Genomic DNA, 19,583 nt, shown 5'->3' with positions numbered 1-19,583 from the left:
GAGAGAATATATCTCTTTCGCGGTTAATGGTAAGAAATTACGAAACCTAATACACAAAGGCTGGACCGGACATTTCGGGAGCCTAAAGCGAATTACGAACAAGGGGTCCTAATTTATCCTTTTTGGCTTACATGCTCGATCAGTACTGTTTTTTTTTTTTTCAAATTTAAATATTGGATACTAAAAATAATTTGGGACCCTAATTTTATATTTATGTAGAGGCTTAAGTCGGCCGCCTCTTGAGCCTTAACTCAAAGTAGCCTCTACTAATACAATAGTTATGATTACTGCAAAGAATAAAATAGATAAACAACTAAATTGACATTTTTATATACGGTCTTGTTATTGTCAGCTCACTGGGCTGACGATAAGTACACTAGAAGACAAGGAAAACACATATTTCTATGTACTTTGTACACCCTTTGATACACATTCACATATTTATTATTGTCTGCCCATTAAGCTGATTTAAGAATTTTCCTTTTATATATACCCCACCAGATAACACTATAATTGACACACATATATAGTGTATAATCTTCACTATTATCATCAAGCTTCACACTTCATAACGTCCAGTTGAGCCTTTAAACAAGAACAAACTAATAAGTTTACTCTCAATGCGATGTAAACAGATATACTCTCTCCATCTTTAAATAAGTGTTGTGAGATTATGGGTTCAATGATGAGTTCGATATCTATTTTGGGTGGTTGGGATGATGTAGCTTAACCCAGCTTTCTATTTGAGCTTTATGTGCTACAAAACTGTAAATTTTAAACCTTAAAAATAAAAGCTACTCGTATGTTGTATGAGAGAAACCCTGAATTATTAACTTTGGTACACGTTTTACAAGGTTGTTAAATGCGTCGAGCGCTACAAGATAAATATTTTGGATCCTATACGTTTTTGAACTCGGGACGAGGTCCATATGGCTGGCACAGCAGTCAGCAGGGTCCCCCTTTCTCCAAGAAATTGTGGTATAGTCAAGCTTGTGATGCTGATTCTGATAATAGAGCCAGTGATGTGAGGTCGACATCCAGGTGATTAAACAAGATCTGATAAGAAGCAAAGGGCAGTTGAAAGCATTTTGTAGTATCCACTGAGGAAAGAGTAGCCACAATATACTGCCTTCATATCCGTGGGGCACCCCCAAACCTTTATTGCGCCATTATAATTAAAGGTGGGTGTGATGATATGGCCGGCCCGGGTGTAGGGTTCAATCAATCATCTTCCACTCCCATTTTGCCAACTTTAGGATAAAGATCAATAAGGATCAGTAAGTGTGTGAGCTAGGCTGGGATCTAGAAGGAGCGTTTGATCATCTCCTTCCCATTTTTCTGTTTATATGATTTTCTGTACGTTCGTATCATGGTCTAGAGCCCACCCAAAGGCGTAATATGTTTTTATTTCACTCGATAGCTCATTATTGAAACCCTCATGCGATGATCGAGATGGGAGAAAATTCTTACAGATGATCCGGATCACCAATTAGCCACCACCATATATTTATTAGATATATGACTGATATCAATATTAGATAAGTACTAGAGGCTATGGCACATGCGATGCGTGTGCAAGTCAAATTTTGCATATAATTTAGCAAGTCATAGAATGCACAATAGGGTAGTGCCGTAGTTGTTTCTAATGCATGTATGCAACTGTCGTGTGAGCTTACAATTTTACGTCTGAGATTTAAACTAGAAACTCAAAGGAATCTATTGTAGTGAGGATATTTTAGGCATTCAAAAGTGTGAGCCAGTTTCAAGAATGAGTCCACGCCAAAAGTTACTCTCCCTTTATAATATAGATAGATTTAATGAACCGACATTATGGAACCTCAACAATGCATAATCATATAGCAATAATCCAGATACCAGAACCTACCATATTAAATGATCCCTACAAAATAACTAAGTTAATTGTTATGTAGAGATTTTTTTTTTTTTTTTGATAGGCGACAAAATTTTATTAAGAACTCGACAAAGGATATATCGAGGAAAGACCAATCGTTGTGTAGAGTTGATTGACATTATTGATGAGGAGTTTGCAGTGACGAAAATCTTTGATAAGATTTTGGTGAAAAAAAAATACTATGATGGGAAGAAACGAAAAGCATTGATGCATATGGAGGAAATTGACAGTGCTGTAACGGCAATACCGCTACTAAAACATTTTGCAATATAACGAAGGCAACCAACAATGGTTGTTAAGAAGAGCGACTGTACGTTTTGACATGTGAAAATGGTACATTACCAATGACAACCCGCGACGCCTACGTAGTTTCCGAGGTCAGGTTTGCGGCGATTGAAAGTGATGCCGGAGCATATATATATAGTATCTCTATCATTCTCTTAATTATCGTTAATGGAGGTAACGTACTCACGGAGATGATCGAGAATAACAATAGTATTGTCGATTAATTATGACAATTAATATTACTAATATACATTATATTTCAACTCCAATCTCAGACACAATCTTGTGTATAGTGTATGCCGTAAAACTTTGACAGCTAGCTAGCTAGTATTAGAATCCATTCCAATAGCATATGGTAATGTATGATCAGAATTTGAGCACATAAATATGAATGAACTATATATATATATTCTCCATACGTATACAGACAACTACTATGATGTAGATATATAGATATAGGGGTAGATTTTATAAAGGCAGAAAACCACGCAAGGAAGTCAGGAAACCTTCTCTCTAGCGGTTTTCCAGAGGAGTAAATTATCGGGTGTTCCTGGGCGTGCTTCAACAGCTACCTAGCCTTGTCAGATCTATCCCAAGAAGAGTTTATGGTTTTGTAAAAACAATTTACGAATTAATAGAATCTTGTTTCTAAAATGGATATTTCATTGCGAAGCTGAAAACCAGCTGAGGGGAGCTCCCAAAGCAGGGAGGGATTACAAAAACCGAAAATAATACACAAAAGCAAACTGCTAATCCATATATAAGGATCGAACCAAAATGAACTACAGTAACAAACCATAAGCAAAATAACAGCCACTTAGAAAAATATTTTCTAACTCAAAAAACACTCATTATTCTTATTTTCAATTATTTCTTTCATTTCTCTATCCATTCATTACTTCTATCTCCTATCTCCAATCATTATTCTCATTTCTCTCTTTATCTCTCTCCACAATAATCCATATCTCAAATTATTATCCTACTTTTCCTCTTCACTCATTACTCTAAAAATAAAATCCAATTTTGTTTTGAAAACTCATCCAAACTGGGCAATAGTCTCGAGCTAGGAAAGCAACGACAATGTTTCTACGTGATGGAGTGAGAGCACCAACGCAACTGAATCAACATAAGCCGACTAGAAGATGTTGCGAAGCATTACTATTCCCATCAAACGCGACTAACTGAATCAATTATGTAGAAACGCACCTGGGGATCAAATCTCACCAACAAGAAAAAAATCTAAAAACTCAAACTGCTCGCCGGAAATGGGGAGACCCAACACTAAGCTGGAAATAAAAACTCTCTTCCCAACCTCAATCTTTATTTGCCTCTCCCTCCGGCCCCAGCTCACTAGATCTGGCAAAGACAAGGGGGAGAGACAGATCAGAACAAGCCCACTATCGTCGGACAAAGCCGCCGTTGAAGATTGACCTCGCCGCAACTCAACAACAAACCTTGATACCATAGATCGGAGATCTAGAGGCAAAACGGACCGTTCTAATTTTCGTTGACGGTAGGTGAAGAATACTTCACTATGTGATCAAATAAAATCGGGATTCCCAAACACAAGCGACTTGCAAAATTAAATTTGACACTAGCTAGAACTCAATTCAATTCAATTTTTTTAAGAGAATTATATGTATTTGTGATAGTATTTACCCAATTGTTTCGTCTCCCAAGTCTTTTAAGTTAAGCCATTAGCCACCTCAATGTTAGATATTCCAGCACCCACAAAGTCCTCAACTAACCAAACCACATTTCATTTAAACCCTATTTTCATGCGAGAAGCCGGGCATGATTGCTGTATTGTTTACTACGGAGTATGTTGTTTTCCTATCCTTGTTGCTTTAAAGGGTACGCAAGAGCTGGCCAGCTGCTCAATGCATTTAAACACCGACAAGGGATACCTTAAATAATTCTACCGTGTTTCTTTCGTACCCACCTTCCTTCCTTCCTTCAACCGGGCTGTTAATTGGACTTAGTTTATTTGTGTTCTGTTATTGCTCTTCACGTGGGGGTCCTATTAATTCCCACTGCCTTCTGTGCAATATTGGCTTTGCATCTTTCTTCTGGGGTAGTAAATCTTGATTCTTGAATTATTGAGCCCTTTATTTCTGACATATTTATTAGCAAAGACATCATTTGAATATAGGATTGCTCAGTACCTAGGCAGGTCACGTATTTCCAAACATACCCTTGTCACACACCAAAAGGGGCATCCCACGTCTTCTTAGAACATTATTCCTTAATTTGGCCGGGTAAGAGGACTACAGGTGATAATACAAAATTCCCTCTGTGTTTGTAGAATCTGTATATTACCACTCCATCATCGTATGTTACGGATTTAAAGCTCCACAGGAAAGAGAGCCATTTTGGGAACATTTGAGGTCATATTCGTTCAAGTAATATCGACGAAGCTATAATTTGGATTCAAGACCCGACAGTAATGCTATTTCAAGAACTGGTTAGGAATTTACTTTCGGAATAGTACCCAGTTATCTAGAAATCATCAAAAGATCGATCAGCAAAAAATTAAATGGCTTACTGAGAATACTCGTTTCGAGCATAATTTTGTCTTCTAAAACTAAGACTGGCCTGCCAACATAGTCGTTAGGCATAATCATGAAATACTAAACGTTTGATGAAGTGCAACAAGTAAAGTTGTTGGTTTTACTTTTCCATTTCCCCAAGGATAACAAAAATGAAGAACCAAATCACAAACAACTCATCAAGGAGATAAGAAGTTGACAGCATATTGAAAGGGCGTTTTCAATGAAAGAAATTAGGACACGAAGTGGGCCAAGAGTTCCGGGCCAAAAATTAATTGGACAATGGCCCATTGTGACCATTCTGTAATGGCTAATTGGCTATTGTGGACCCAAAAGTGAAATAGACCAGAAGCAGGGGATCCAAAAAAACTCACCTGACGTGGGAGGATGATCACCTCATCAACCATCATTGTGTTTATGGGCATCCAGCCGCATACGCGTGCAATTCCCTGCGGTGCGCCCAGTCAAAAATCTGAGTCCCATCGGGTTGTGGGTTGTGACATTGTGGGAAGCAAAAGGTTGACTAGTTGAGGGCTGAAAAGACCACTGACAGATAGGACAATGTCAAATGTAGAGGAATCTGAGGCTCCGTTTCAAAAATCTTCATAAAAGATAAACAGCTTATTTCATATTTTTAAACTAAAAATAAAGTAAATAAAAAATAATTTTTTAATTTTTTTGTGTCGAATAAAAGATCTCAGAGATCTTCCAAATAAGATCCATATTGCATATTTTTAAATTTTAATAAACTCATAAATTTTTAGCTTGAAATTGCTTTCTTAAAAAATAAGGACTTATTTTTTGTTCCAGAACGGAGCCTGAGAAAACAATTCCAGTAGTTTCAGTAAGCAATAATCGAGCTTTGATATTCCGAAGTACCAAAAAAAAATAATTGAGCTAGTACAAAATTTGCATTTCAAAATCGAAGTTAAAACTGAGAATGATCTATGACTCTGCAATTAACAATAAATTTAAGTACACAACCAGACCAAAGTGATTCAGTCACAATGAAAATACAATACAAGATTGCCGTCTTTTGCCGCCCCTCATGCAGCATATGAGCAAATGACCCACGCCATCCACCGACTCAGAACAGCCAAAACTGGTGAATTCCGGGCAATATATGTATCACTCTGCAACCTGCCCACTGGACGTATGGCAAGCAATCTGCCTTGTGGCCCGAAATCATGATTTTCTGGCACCCTTCCTCTTTTTTGATAGTTCCTTTTGATTTTGATCCCTCTTCCTCTTCTTTGACTGAATTTGAAACGATTGGCCAACCAACGAGGGTTGTTCTTTCAAAGCAAAACTTCTCGCAACATGCCCCAAGTGAAGTTTTTTCACCATGAAAATACTTTTTAGTTCACCACGATGGGCTGTGTATGCACGGACCCAAGAACAAAATGCATCTTTAGCCAACTTCTTCCTCTGGGGCTGAGATAAGACATAAGCAAAACATCAATTTAGAGTGCATAAAATGAATGTAGTCCTTTGATCTTGATCTTGGATTCAAATTATGAAATTAATAAATCACTGAACCAACTGAAAAGATGAAAGATGTCAATGAAGAGTAAATGGAGTCAACAGAAGCTGGATGCGAGTTGGCGCAGCCGTATGATGGATTTCTACTGCTTAACCTCAAAAAGTTCCTGGCCCAGAAGGCAAACCACATGTTCTAACATCCAAGTATGTACTTGTGAAAAATATCATTTATTCAACTACAGTGACGATTTTAACTTATTTGATTAGTGACTATAATAACCAAGTCAGATTTGCAAAGTACAAGTACGTTTCCATATAAGCAAATATCTGCCTGAAAACTGAGAAAAGATAATATATCCATTTAAATTTGCTTCCCTTGCTCGGGACTCCTTAAATATTACGAACAGTCAGAAACCCCATTCCACAACTTACATGAAAGAAAAGGGGGTGGAGAAGAAAGCGGGTATTTGTGTACTTTGGAGAGATAGCTGTTGATCAAGAGAACATAAGTTTCCGGGATGTATAAAACCAAAAAAGAGATTGACGATTGTCTAGAGTCAGGTCCACAAAAGACGGAAACTATGATCTCTAAATTTAAACAAGATCCATTAACGAGATTCATACCTCTGCTGTGACAAAGGATTCAAGTGTCTTCTGCAAATTAAGCACCCAGGGATGCATCTCTACAGAAATAAACTTTTTGACTTTTTGCTTCTGACTATATAACGGAAAACTATCGAACACTTTGAGAAGGGGATACTCCGTTAGTGACACGCCATGTTTCTCCAGTTCTTGCAAATAATCCATCTCAACTGGTTGTAGAAATAACAAAGAATCTCCCCTTTCCCCCAAGCGAGCAGTTCTTCCAACTCTGCAACACAGATCAATGATGGCATGAAACCTTTATAATCTTTGCCATTTAAAAGGTAATCTTGACAAGCCCGACATGACACAGGAACTGGATTTTAGTTTTAACAGACCAGGCATATACAACTTCCAGGGTAGGATAATCAGCTAATAAATCAAGAAATTACTGTTAACATGTGGCATGCACGAGGTTGTTAAGCGATACAAAACTTAAACGATTCTTCTCTACGGTCAAGACACTCAAATGAGATTGATCTGTCAAAGACTGTTCTGGTGTATAAAGCGTCTGAAACACAAAGTCAGTGGCAGATACAAGCACACTCATCTAGAACTGCTAATTGCAAAACGATGTTCACATCAGCACACGTGTGTGCATGCAGAGAATAAACTTACCCAGGAAGGCAAAATAAAATAAATTTGGCAGCCACCGGAATAAAATGGAGAACTTTACTAACAAAAGGTACCTGTGCACATATTCAGTAGCTTCCCCTGGAGAATCATACTGTATAATGCATCTAACTTTTGGGAAATCCAACCCTCTAGCAGCAACATCTGTGGACAAGAGAAGGGCTGATTTCTCTGTTTTGAAGGACTGGAATGTAGTTCTACGGTCCTCATGCTTCATGTTTCCATGTAACCTAAACAATTTGCATTTCAGAAATAGTTGCAAAACTTCTGCTTCTGATTGCATTTTGGAAAGCGATGGGAATTCACTGAGCAGTGAATAGTGAAAATCAACAGCATTGCATGTTGAAAAGAACACCACAATCTGTAAAATAAATGCATGAGACAACATGACAAGCTAGAATAAATCACACACTTAAGTAATACAATTTTCTCTAATGGGTTAGTTCAAATGATGAATATGATATTCTCTTAGAGAGAGAGAGAGAATCATACACTTACGTAATACAATTTTCTCTAATGGGTTAGTTCAAATGATGAATATGATATTCTCTTAGAGAGAGAGAGAGAGAGAGAGAGAGAGAGAGAGATTGATATTCTCCAGAGTTAAAGAAAGTATCACTGTAAGCAGTACTTGGAACTAAATGCAGATATGTTGATCATGACGAGGGATGTTAACTGAGTTCATAATGACCTCCCTACTTCTAAGTCAGTTGCATTTGGTTGCCAGAGCAGCTTTGTGACAGATGTTATGCACACGACTACTAGGAATGAAAGGAAATATCTTCTACGATTCACTCATAGCGTTGCAAATGTGAATAAGGTTCAAAGAACAGAGAGGGAAAAGTAGGGCTGTAGTTCAATAACCTACCAAACCATGAATACATTAGCAAGCACAATTCTTATGCGAACTAAATGTGCAGAATTTATACAAAGGAACATCGTCACAGCAAGTGTAGAACAACGAGGAGTTTGGAAATAAAAGGATGGACTTACCTTATAGGATGATTCTCGCTCAAAAAGAGACTTCAGAATGGATAGAAGGGCAACAAGTCGCGAACCACAGGGCACTGCAGAGAAAATCTAGTCAGAACTCCTAAGTCACATCGTTATCAAAGGTGCCATATTGGACTCTATCACATTTACCTTTAACATATCTCTGAAATAACTGAACTGGAAGCTTATACTCATCATTTGAGGATCTAACTATCTTTTCCAAGTCCTCTAACTCATTCTCCACATCAGATCCAAAAGATTTCAAACCTTCAAGGGACGGACTTATTTGCAACGTCTTGTCATCAAGACCAATCATTATAGGATTTTCTAAACTTATTTTAGCAAGATTATTTACTTTGTCATTTAGTGTAGCTGACAAAAGCAAATTTTGTCTCTGAAATTCAGCAATTTTTGAAATTTGCTTCTCCTTGCTAACGGACTTGTTTTGCCTGGAACCCAACAGTTCAAGTATCTCTTCTATGTCTTTACCGAATCCTAATTCCAGAATCCTGTTAAGGTGCATAACCAAAGTCAGTGAAAATGAAAGACCTCAGGGAGAACAAGGTAACGATGAAAAAAATATACAATATTGCAGCTTTCGGATGTAGCGATTACATATCTGCTTCATCAAATATTATCCATCGCAAATTTGAGTACACGAATGATGCTGTATTTTTTAGATGATCCAAAAGGCGCCCAGGAGTTGCAACAAGAATAGATATGCCTGCAGATGACCACAAGTCAGACATTATCAACAACTGTTTGTTACATAATAAACAACAGATCTAGAACTTTTTATGAGATACTTGTTCATGAAATAAGCATGCATTGTGAAATGGTGATGTTGAAGCAACTTACAGGACAAGTAATGATAAATAAGAACTGAATCCATGCACAATAAGATAGATGTAGTAAGCATTCCAGACAAGATACTATAGACGTACAGTCATGTTAATGGGAAACCAAATTTTGAAGAAGTTAGAAAAAAAGCTAAAACTCAAGGTGACTAACAAAGGACATGGTTGAAGCTACACCCTGAAAGGCGGCTAACAAAGAGAAGTAGAAGGCCAGAACAACATGATATCCTATCGCAGAAAAGTTGTTAAGCTCATAATTCACAAGGATTGGCCCAAAACTGAACTAAATGGCAGAAAAGTAGTCCGGCAGTCAAACTGAAGTTGGGACACTGAGAAGCTTACAGAAGGAAATCCTCTAACTAGACCAAAGTTAAAAAGAAGGGCCAAAACCAACTCAATAAATTAAATCATTCCTGCTTCCTCCAAATAGGAAACCACACAAAGTTAGAAAATCTCAAAAAAGAACAATTCAGTTCAAAGAGTTTAATGAGTACAAGATACCCAATGACAACTAGTTTACACATTTTTTGAATCAAACTAGTTACTGCACACCTGAAGTGTGGTCTCATCATACGTGTCTTTAGCCTTTGAATTTAACTGGAAAGACTGAACCAGGAAATTCCAGCATCACAACTAGTCTGGGCTTTAAACATTGGAACGTAACAACTAGAAAAGTCAAGTCAAGGCTGCTAGAGGATTCAAAATATTATGGTTCTTAAACAGATTTAACCTGCAAGATTAAAACCCGCATCTTAAGTGATGACACAGTAATTAGGAATAATGGCATACCTTTACGCAACCTGGCCTTTTCTTTCGACCTATTTTCACCACCCATTATATAGCCCGGGACAATCCAGTGAAAGCGGTGCAATAACTTTTGCAAGATTTCGTATACCTGCATGCATAACTCATGCGTTGGTACAAGAACCAACGCTACCACACAAATATCAGTAATTGTGATTGGTCTAAGCACACAAGGTAATGCACTTAGACAAAATAGAATATTTATCTGTTTCTCATGACTAGCAAAAAGAAGAGCGAGGGTCTCAAAGCCCAATATCCATCAAAGAAGTCACTCATCCATGGACCTAAACATCAGCAAGATTAAAACCAACTGGAAGATTGAGCCAGAAACCACATGGAGCCCATGAATGTCCTCTAATGAGTGCAATGTAGCTATTTCAGTAATTCAATAATCATGTTCTTGTCAAGGAATCAATAACCCGAGATTTGGGATTTGCTCACAAGGACAGAGAAAGGACAAGCGGATCTGGGATTTGCGATATTTTCTTAATTCCATACCGATAGAAGACTGCATCTCCTTGATAATCTATGGTGTAACTGAAATGTACAGTCATGGTAGAATTCACATGTTCTATAACGGAGAAACTGCTGTTTTGACAGAAAAGCACATACCAAAAGTTCCATCTGACCGCTGAATTCGAGGATCATACTCCTGCAAGTGATGGATAATTGGAGCCAAATATGCAACAGTCTTCCCCGTTCCTGTGGCCGCATTAACAAGACTAAATTTCCCATTGAGGAGCAGAAACAGACACGCGACAAATTAGAAACAATTGCAAAAAACTCAAAATCAGAAAGATCAAAACTACAGATGAAAGGGGAGAGGGCGAGTACACGTGTTTGCCAGAGAGAATAACAGGTATTGCCTGAGCCTGGATGAGTGTAGGAGCTTCGAACCCCATTCTATCTGTGGTGAAATACAGAGGAAACACATGATGTTGTGAAATAAGCAAATTCATGGATTACTTTAGAACTGGCAAAGGCACTACAACATGCTTTTGGAGGCAAAATAAACATTGATTTCAGCTCGCATTTTAGGCAGTAAAACTAAGTTTACATATGCACAATAACCAAAACACACCATCAGTTATGACAATTCAATAGAAGGTCTGAGGTTCGAAAGATTCATTCTTTCACCGGAATTTAGCTTCTTTTATGATGTTTATCAGTTTCCCAAATCTCTTGGACTTTATTGAGGTAAACAATACTGCAACAGTATTAATTGTGCTACAAACATACACACATGTACAGAGGCATGTCGATGGAGGAGAGAGAGAGAGAGACCTCGGAGCTGGTCACACAAGTTAGGGTGAAGGCCGAGACTGGAGAAGGAGCAGGAAGCGAACACTTGGGACGCTTCTGCCTTGGACATCGCCTTCTTACCCTTGTTTTCCTCCATAGTTTCTTCCTCCTGCCTGCGGCTGCTTTCTTTTCTTCCCCTTGGGTGATTTTTTTGTCCCGCGATTTTTGGTTTGTTCGACGGAGGAAAAGACCGGTTTCTGCCACTAAAGAGATTAAACTACTGGTCTAGTCTAGGGTTACCATCCGACGTCGTTTAAAGCATTTTTAGCCTTCATTTATGGATTTTCTTAATCCAAATTTTTTTAGTAAAAGTTTGATTTGTACCAAGGACTTTAATGGGTAAGTTCAAATTTACGTACTATAAAATTGAGTAAAAATTGATCATGACACAGTAATAAAATTTGAGAGGTACAAAATAATCCTTTTAAATAGTACTATAAAATTTGAGTCCACATAATTTAAGAAAAACTCGCTTTTTATATAATATCATCATTGTCATGGATGCAATTGCTACATTGAATTCCATTAGGGATACACACCAATCGGGTTCTCATCCCTTGAGTGCTCTTATCCTTGATTGCATTTACCTTTTGGCAAGTTCACCAATGGCGAGGATCAAATATGATCATAGAGAGGTGAACATGCGCATGGATACTTTGACAAAGGTTGTACTTAGTCATTCGCTTGGTTTTATTTCATTTTTTATTGTTCCTTCTGTTATGTCTTTTCATTTTCATTTTCATTTTTTATCGTTCATTCTGTTAGTCATTTGCATTTCCTAAAAAAACCCTTTACGCCTCTTTTTTATTTAATATTTTGCATTGATCAATGTGTGTGGCCCGTGATCCTCGATCTCCTCCTCTGCTGGTGGATTGGTGGTCGAGTCTTCTCCTCGCCTGCACAATGAGCGCACGACTAAAGACCAGGCCGGGGATTGTCTCGGCAAGGCCCTCCGGCGTGAGGATGAGTAAAGTGCAGAGAGCGTAAGCAAAAGATTACGAGAGTGAGTATGTAATGTGTACCTCTCTAGGGTTTCCACTGCTAGGTATTTATAGAGCTCTTTCCCTTGCTCTCCAAGCACCAGCACGTGCCTTGCGCGGGTTAGGCAGTGTCATCATGACGTCACCAAATAGATCTGGTAACCGTTTTTAGGGCTGAGCTGGCACACCCATGTGCGTTCATAATCATCTTCTGTTATAACCGCTTTTACACGTGGAAAGACATGCACATCAACGGCTGGCCGTGGTCGGCAGTGGCCTTGCTCTGCGGGTGGCCGAACACGCCTTTGCCGATCGAGCACATGATTGACAGGGGAGGACAATCACAAGTGACCCGTCGTGGAAGGTGGCCGAACACGATTCTTGCCGATCCTGACTTACAACCGTCAGGAGAATAATTGTTGCACAAGGATCCGACGACAGATGTGGCCGAACACGGATCAGTCTTCCGCCGAGCCTGGTCCGGTGTGGAACGGCGATTAACAGCAGGGACGGCAGCCGAGCTCAAAGACCGGGCTTGCCACAGATTTTATTTGGCTCGTTCTATAGCGAACTCTTATGTTCGGCCTTCTACAATAGCCCCTCAATCTCTGCCGACGGCGAACGCAAGGTAGAGATTGGAATCGAGTCCTGGTCGAACCTACCGAATGCCTTGTCATGTCATTAATGTCAAAAGAGGGATTTCGCCGAGCATGACCCATTTTTCTTTTTGAAATGATCTCGGCCGTTGGAGGAGAACACAAGTAGAAGGATGCCAGATGTCGCTTAATGACTGAGTACGGCTGATGGGGGGACGGCTGGCAAGCTCTGCAGGCTGTCCTTTCTTCGCCATGTGTCACGTGTTGCATGGCTAGAGGTTCGGTGATGTAATGATGGGCGGGAGTTTCAAACGTCAAACCCTAGCTCTATATAAACGATGAGGCGAGGAGAGAGAAGGGTCTCGTCTTTTCTCTCTCTAGACCTCCATTGTCAAAACTCTTTCCATCGACTGTTCATCTTCCATCTTTCAACGATTTCATCACCAGATCTCACCACGAATCCCAGGTATGAACTCACTTTCTGCTTCTCTTCCTTTTTCTTGCAGTTTCTCGAATCTTTTGTCCTCCTTTCTGGGCTTTTTGGGGTTTTTTCGTTTCTAGTGAACAGTGCAAGACTTGGAGATGAACGAACTGTTCATCTTCATCTTCAACCTGTTCTTCCGAGCACAGATTACTACGATGTCTGTGTTTAGCCGACATTGGAATTTGCCGAGCCTAACCTAGACACTTATAGGCCAAGCCCCACTTAAAGGCCGAGCCCCACTTATAGGCCGTGCCCCGCTGCGAGTCTTAGTATCTCCCGAGCTTGAACCTTGAGAGCGAAAATAGGGTGGGCCATTAAGGTTGCCGAGCATAGAGATCCTTGCCTTCTGGCCGACGACGAGGTTTCTCATTGTTTTCTTCTCGTTTTTGTTAGGTCTGGCTCACCCAATCATCGTTATCTCTTCCGACTCTGAAAGCTTGGGGGACGACTCCGGGAACTTGATTATCCGAGAGTACTTGGCCAGGCACAGACGCCGACGTTAGTCTTCTTCAATTGCTTCAAACATGTCGGATACCGATGACTCCAACGCCGAGCGTGATTTCGAGTACGGCGGATTTAACACCGAACCAGAGATCACCTTTTCATCTTCTACAAATTCTGACGCCGAACACGAGCTAGGGCCTGAGGCCGAGTCTAGGTTCAATCCCCCTGCCGAGGCCACTACATCGTCATATCCTAAACAGAGTGATACCGCGTCCGAGGATAGGGAGATTGCTGATCTTTATGAAATAGGTCAAGTCTGTCCTTACGCTCACTACTTTAGCGGACAACCCCACGAATACGCAGATTTCTGCAGAACGTATAACATCCCTGATGACGTTGTTGTCAGTCAGGTAGCTAGTAACCGTATTAGAGATAAGGTGGAACATCGTCCCGAGCACATAACGGTTCCCCTTTTGGCTATATGTGAAGCTGGCCTCAGGTTCCCTCTTCACCCATTTTTGAGGGAGTTGCTTGCTAAGTTCGGGCTTGTACCCCATTATTTTGCCATCAACAGCTTTAGGATAGTGATGGCTGTAATCAAATTGAAAGAACTCCACAACCTTGAGTTCAATGTAGCCGACGTCTTTCACACGTACATCATGTCCAGGCACGGCAAGACCGACCGTAGGTACTTATCGACGCGTGGTGGTAAGGAGCCACTGATAGACGGGCTTCCCGACAGCGATAAATGGGCTAATTTCTATGTAGAAGTTAATGGTAATTATGAGTTTGGCGATCAAGTGGCACGGCTGTTCTCGGTGCCGAAGATAAAAGATTTTCGAGGTTACTTACTTTTCTTCATCTCGCCAGTCGCATATTTTCTTTGGAAACAGCCCCTGACAATTATCTACCTATTAACTTTTCACAGATCACCGGTCGATCACAAAGCGACAACAGGATTTGGCCGACGAAAGGAATGTAGAGACGTTGAAGGCTCAGATTTGCCGTGACGCACCAACGTTATTAGGTTACGACCCTTCATATAGGGGAAGGTTGAAGAGAAGGGAGAAAGGAGCAGGGCCGAGCAAGGAGGTTGAAGGAAAGAAGAAGTTTGATAAGCCGAGGGCGAAGGCCAAAGCTCCAAGGGTTAAATTTCCAACTTTGAAGAAGTCGGCGGAGTTCTGGTTTCAGGAAAGCCAACCGTCTTATCTTTCAGGTCTGGATATTCCTCCCCTGCAAACTCTTATTCCTGCATTCGCCGAAGATATGGGCAAGAGAAACGTCATACGAATGAACATGAGAGACGGGGTCTTGGCTCGGCAAAAGGATGCCGCTGCTGCCGAGCCCGCTTCAAAGAAGCAAAAAACTGTTCAAACAGTCTCGAATAGACCGCCGATGCCGACTTTAAGAGAGAAGGATCAGACCGAGTCTTCTGCCGCAGGAGGGTCGAAGGCAGACGACAGATCTGGGGGCTCGGGTGGCCGAGCAATAGTGCAGGAGTTCTCGCCCTCATATGCGACGTCCAATGGGCGGGTTATTTCTGTGAATGATAGTGTTAAGCTGGAGCCCGGTTTAGCCCCTACCATGCTCCAAGGTCTTGCTTTGCCGAGCGATCTGGCAAAGGTTCCAGATGAGCTCTTGCCGAGCCTGGTCCATGCCAGTGCCTATGTTGTTCAGGTAAATAACCGAGCCCAGCTACTTTCCTTGTTTCTTCCATTTTTGAGGATATTTTGTGAGTTTTGTGTTCCTGGTGTTATGCAAGCCGGCCAAGCTATTCTTCGTGCTTCTCAGAAAGCCGAGCTCTTGACGGCCGAGCGGGGTCGTTTTTATGACGATCTGAAGGTCGAGCGTGAGAAGTCCCGAAGTTATAAAGGGAGCCTAAAAATGGCGAAGGCTCAAATTGCCGAGCTGGAGAAGGAGAAGGAGGAGATGGCTGGCAAACTTAAGAAGGCCGAGCGTGAGCTTGGTCAAGTCTCTAGGCGGGAAAAGAGAAAGATGAATGAGGTCGATGAGAAGGCGTATCAAGCTGGGTATGACCGTGTTGGTCTCGAGTACGTGAGGGAGGCTAGGTCGATGGTAAATGACGAAGTCAAGGCGAGAGTCCCGATCGCGTATCGAGCGGGGTATAAGGCTGGTGTGAAGGCTGTCGGCGAAGCGATGAAGATCGAGCCTGATTTGTCCATTATTCCAGCGGCAGTGGTTCCCGAGCTCGAACTTCCTTATACTGCCGAGGAGTGTGAGCCTCTTTCTCCCGAGGAGTTCCCAGATAGTGACGACGAAGTTGAAGACTTTACAAAGGCCAATGCTGAAGGTCTAGACGGCTCTGGTGGGGAGAAGGTGGCTGAGGACACCCAGGAGCAGCCTAAGGAAATGGAAAAGGCTGCAGAGACTGCTGCCGAGGCTGATGCTGCAATGACTGAGGACGTTTCTCAAGCTTGACTTTTCGTTCTTATCTTTCAAAACTTTTGGACTGGACGGATCCTAGTTTGGATTTTGCCGTTCCAGATGTAATGAATATTGTCTTTGAACTTTTCGCCGAGCTTGAATGTGATGTCTTTTTTTCAATGCCTCCTTGAATTTGTCATACTTGCTTGTTTTTTGAGACTTGTTTGAGATCATGGTTATTCGTAGCTCCTTCTATGGTTTTGGGTCGGCTGAGTTAAGTTGACATGTAGCTAAGTAGAGACTGCATCATTTTGGTGTTTGCCGAGCTTTGAACGATGCATTGACAACAGAGCCGAGCCTGGTCAGTATTAGATGTGTTGATGTGAGATTTTGCTGAGCCTTGTTTAATGTGGTAGTAATTGTCCTGTAGCCCCCACTTTGGTTTGGGTTCGGCCTAGTGGTAAGAACGTTTGTCCAATTGTTGAAGTTGATAGCTGTAGGTATTGCCGAGCTTGAACCAAAGTTGAGAAAAATAGAACAAAATAGAATAAAGAGAACTTGCCGAGCGTGTGTTGGTTTCGGCTAGTTTGCTAGTATAGTTGATGCTGAGATTGTTCGCCAAAGTTGTGGAGGGCACAAAACCGTAGTTTGAGGCTCGCTCGGTAAATTTGTCTGGTCTTAGTCTGTAAGTAAAGTATTTAATGTTTGTGGGTGGTTTGCTCACCAAAACTTGAGTTTAACCGGGCTGTAGCCGATCATAGCGTCTTGCTAAGCCAAACCCGAGCCCAAATTCCAGCCATATTGTGTGTTTCTGGGCTCGGTGGACCTGATGTCCGTTTTTGCTTCTTTTGGGCAGCAATAGTGGCCGAAGCGGAGGCATTAGGGCCGTTTGTGGGTGTGACCGAGGTCATCGTTTGTGTTTGGCCAAGTAGCCGAGGTAGAATATAAATTCAATGGAAATTATTTTGAACTGTAAATGACTGCCAGATAAAATTTCTTTTTGATTCCTCAAATTTTGAAGTACATGAGAAAATGTAAAACATGGGCCGAAGCTAATAAAGAAAAAATGGATAAACAGTGGCCGAACGTGAGGCACACTGTTGGAATTCCGGCTACATGTATGCCTTCTTAAGGTTCTGTGCATTCCATGGGTTACTGAGAACTTTGCCATTCATGTCCTCCAGCACATAGGCACCTTCACCAGCGATCTTGACAATGCGAAAGGGACCCTCCTAGTTGGGTTTGAACTTCTGCTTCTTGCTAGCTTGCACCACCTTTCGCCAAACCAAGTCGTCTGGCTTGAAGGTCTTGGTTCGAACACTTCGGTTGTAGCTTCTTGCAACTTCTTGTTGGTATTTGGCGAGTTTTAGCTGAGCGTCGTCGCGTTTTTCTTCTGCCAAAATCAATTCTTGTTCCACTGCCTCTTCATTAGTCTTTGGATCAAAATTCTCAGTCCTCAGAGTGGGGAACTTGGACTCCAGCGGGATTACTGCCTCCATGCCGAATGCCATTGAAAAGGGGGTTTGGCCGATTGAGTGCCGGGGTGTAGAACGGTAAGCCCAGAGGACACGTGGTAATTCTTCAGCCCATTTTCCTCTTTTGGAGTTCAGTCGTCGCTTGATCCCAGCGCAGACGGTCTTGTTCGTAGCCTCGGCTTGTCCGTTCCCTTGGGGGTATGCTGGTGTGGAGTTGAAGAAGCGTATCCCAAATTCCTCACAGAGGCTGGTCAGGTCTTTACCGACAAATTGGCTTCCATTGTCTGATACGATGGCGTATGGAACTCCGAATCTTGTAACAATGTTTCGCCAGACAAATCTGCGAACGTCAGCTTCTGTGATTGTCATAAGGGGTTCGGCCTCGACCCATTTGGAGAAGTAGTCTGTTGCTGTGATCAAGAACTTGAATCCTCCTGGAGCTGTTGGTAGTTTTCCGACAATGTCGAGCCCCCATTGTGCAAAGGGCCAAGGGCTGGTAATAGGAGAGAGATTCTGGGCGGGTTGCTTTGGTATGGGGGAAAAAAGTTGGCACGGTCGGCATTTGCGGACAACTTCTTCGCAGTCTTTCTTCATGTTCTTCCAAAAGTAGCCTTGGCTCATGGCACGTTGACAAAGGGAGCGGCCGCCAGAATGGCAGCCGCAGCTGCCTGAATGAAGTTCTGTCAGGATTTCGGGCACTTGGGTGGGGTGGACAACGAAGAGATACGGTCCGGAGATGGATTTCCTGTATAAGTGGCCGCTTTCAGAAAGCCAGTAGTAAGCGGCCTTGTTCCTCACACGGTAAGCCTCCTTCTTGTCTGTGGGCAGGGTGTCGTGCTTTAGAAACGCAACGATTTCATCCATCCAGCTTGGACCTAGTTCAATGTTGAGTACCTCTGGAGTGGGTTCAAAGGACGGACGGCCAATGCTGCCGAAGTTAATGGTTCTGAATTCTGAGGCTGTGGATGCCGATGCGAGGCCAGCAAGTGCGTCCGCGTGTGCGTTGTGCTCTCGGTTGATCTGTTCGATGCTGAAATTGTGAAACTTAGAGATGAGCTCAGTTGTCGTGGCTTGGTATTTCGACATTCGAGGGTCCCGAGCTTCATAGTCACCGAGTACTTGATTGACGATGAGTTGGGAGTCGCAGTAGACAACAAGGTTGGTGACTTCCATTGCGATGGTTGAGCGTATGCCGGCAAGGAGGGCTTCATATTCAGCTTCGTTGTTTGTGGCGGGGAAGTCGATGCTGATAGCACTTTCGTGTATTGTGCCACAGGGGGAGACTAGGACGACCCCAGCCCCTGCTCCGTTGCTGTTTGCTGCTCCGTCGACATGCAGACGCCAAATGTCGCCTTGGAAAAGGTGCCAAGGTGCTGGTGATAATTGATGCTCGGCGACGGTTTGTGTTGGTATGGGTGTGTTAAGGAGTTCAGTGTCTGCTGGTGTAAGCTCAGCAATGAAATCTGCAAGAACCTGTCCTTTGATTGCCGTTCGTGGTTCGAAACGGATATCAAAGTTTGCTAGCTCAACTGCCCACTTGGAAACCCTGTTAGACAGATCCGCCTTTCGAAAGAGAGCTTTGAGGGGGTGTTCTGTTAGGACGACGATTGAGTGTGATTGGAAGTAGGGCAGGAGCTTCCTCGCCGCTGAGACGAGAGCAAGGGCTAACTTTTCAAGCGGTAGGTAACGAGTTTGAGCTGGAAGAAGTGTCTTGCTTGTGAAATAGATGGGTTTGTCATCGGCGCCTTCCCGCCGTACAA

The 19,583-nt window shown here is 42.0% G+C and overlaps 1 protein-coding gene across 2 annotated transcripts; it reads right to left on the bottom strand.

Moving 5' to 3' along the window:
• Window positions 1-5,638: 5,638 nt before the first annotated feature.
• Window positions 5,639-11,639, bottom strand: LOC131326943 (DEAD-box ATP-dependent RNA helicase 17). 2 transcript variants are annotated; one of them, XM_058359861.1, is made up of 10 exons: window positions 11,442-11,639; window positions 10,992-11,064; window positions 10,770-10,879; window positions 10,143-10,286; window positions 9,112-9,220; window positions 8,647-9,005; window positions 8,497-8,570; window positions 7,560-7,864; window positions 6,853-7,099; window positions 5,639-6,180 (listed from the first exon to the last, which is right to left on the bottom strand). In XM_058359861.1, the coding sequence occupies exons 1-10, from the start codon at window positions 11,554-11,556 to the stop codon at window positions 5,932-5,934; spliced, it is 1,785 nt and encodes a 594-aa protein (XP_058215844.1). In that variant the 5' UTR covers window positions 11,557-11,639; the 3' UTR covers window positions 5,639-5,931. The 2 variants fall into 2 exon arrangements, with proteins under 2 accessions (XP_058215844.1, XP_058215845.1); XM_058359862.1 differs by having other exon boundaries at window positions 10,143-10,248; window positions 10,770-10,859; window positions 11,442-11,489.
• Between the last annotated feature and the right edge of the window lie 7,944 nt (window positions 11,640-19,583).

Source organism: Rhododendron vialii, chromosome 5a, assembly GCF_030253575.1.
Source record: "Rhododendron vialii isolate Sample 1 chromosome 5a, ASM3025357v1".
Taxonomy (NCBI): Eukaryota; Viridiplantae; Streptophyta; class Magnoliopsida; order Ericales; family Ericaceae; genus Rhododendron; species Rhododendron vialii.
This window is presented reverse-complemented; position numbering and strand designations above follow the sequence as displayed.

Excerpts from the sequence above, each read along its gene's own strand:
- LOC131326943 (XM_058359861.1), bottom strand. The coding sequence starts at position 11,556 with ATGGAGGAAAACAAGGGTAAGAAGGCGATGTCCAAGGCAGAAGCGTCC. Across the intron at positions 11,065-11,441 it reads CTTGTGTGACCAGCTCCGAG|ATAGAATGGGGTTCGAAGCT; the intron begins GTCTCTCTCTCT and ends ATTTCACCACAG. Across the intron at positions 6,181-6,852 it reads AATCCTTTGTCACAGCAGAG|CCCCAGAGGAAGAAGTTGGC; the intron begins GTATGAATCTCG and ends GTCTTATCTCAG.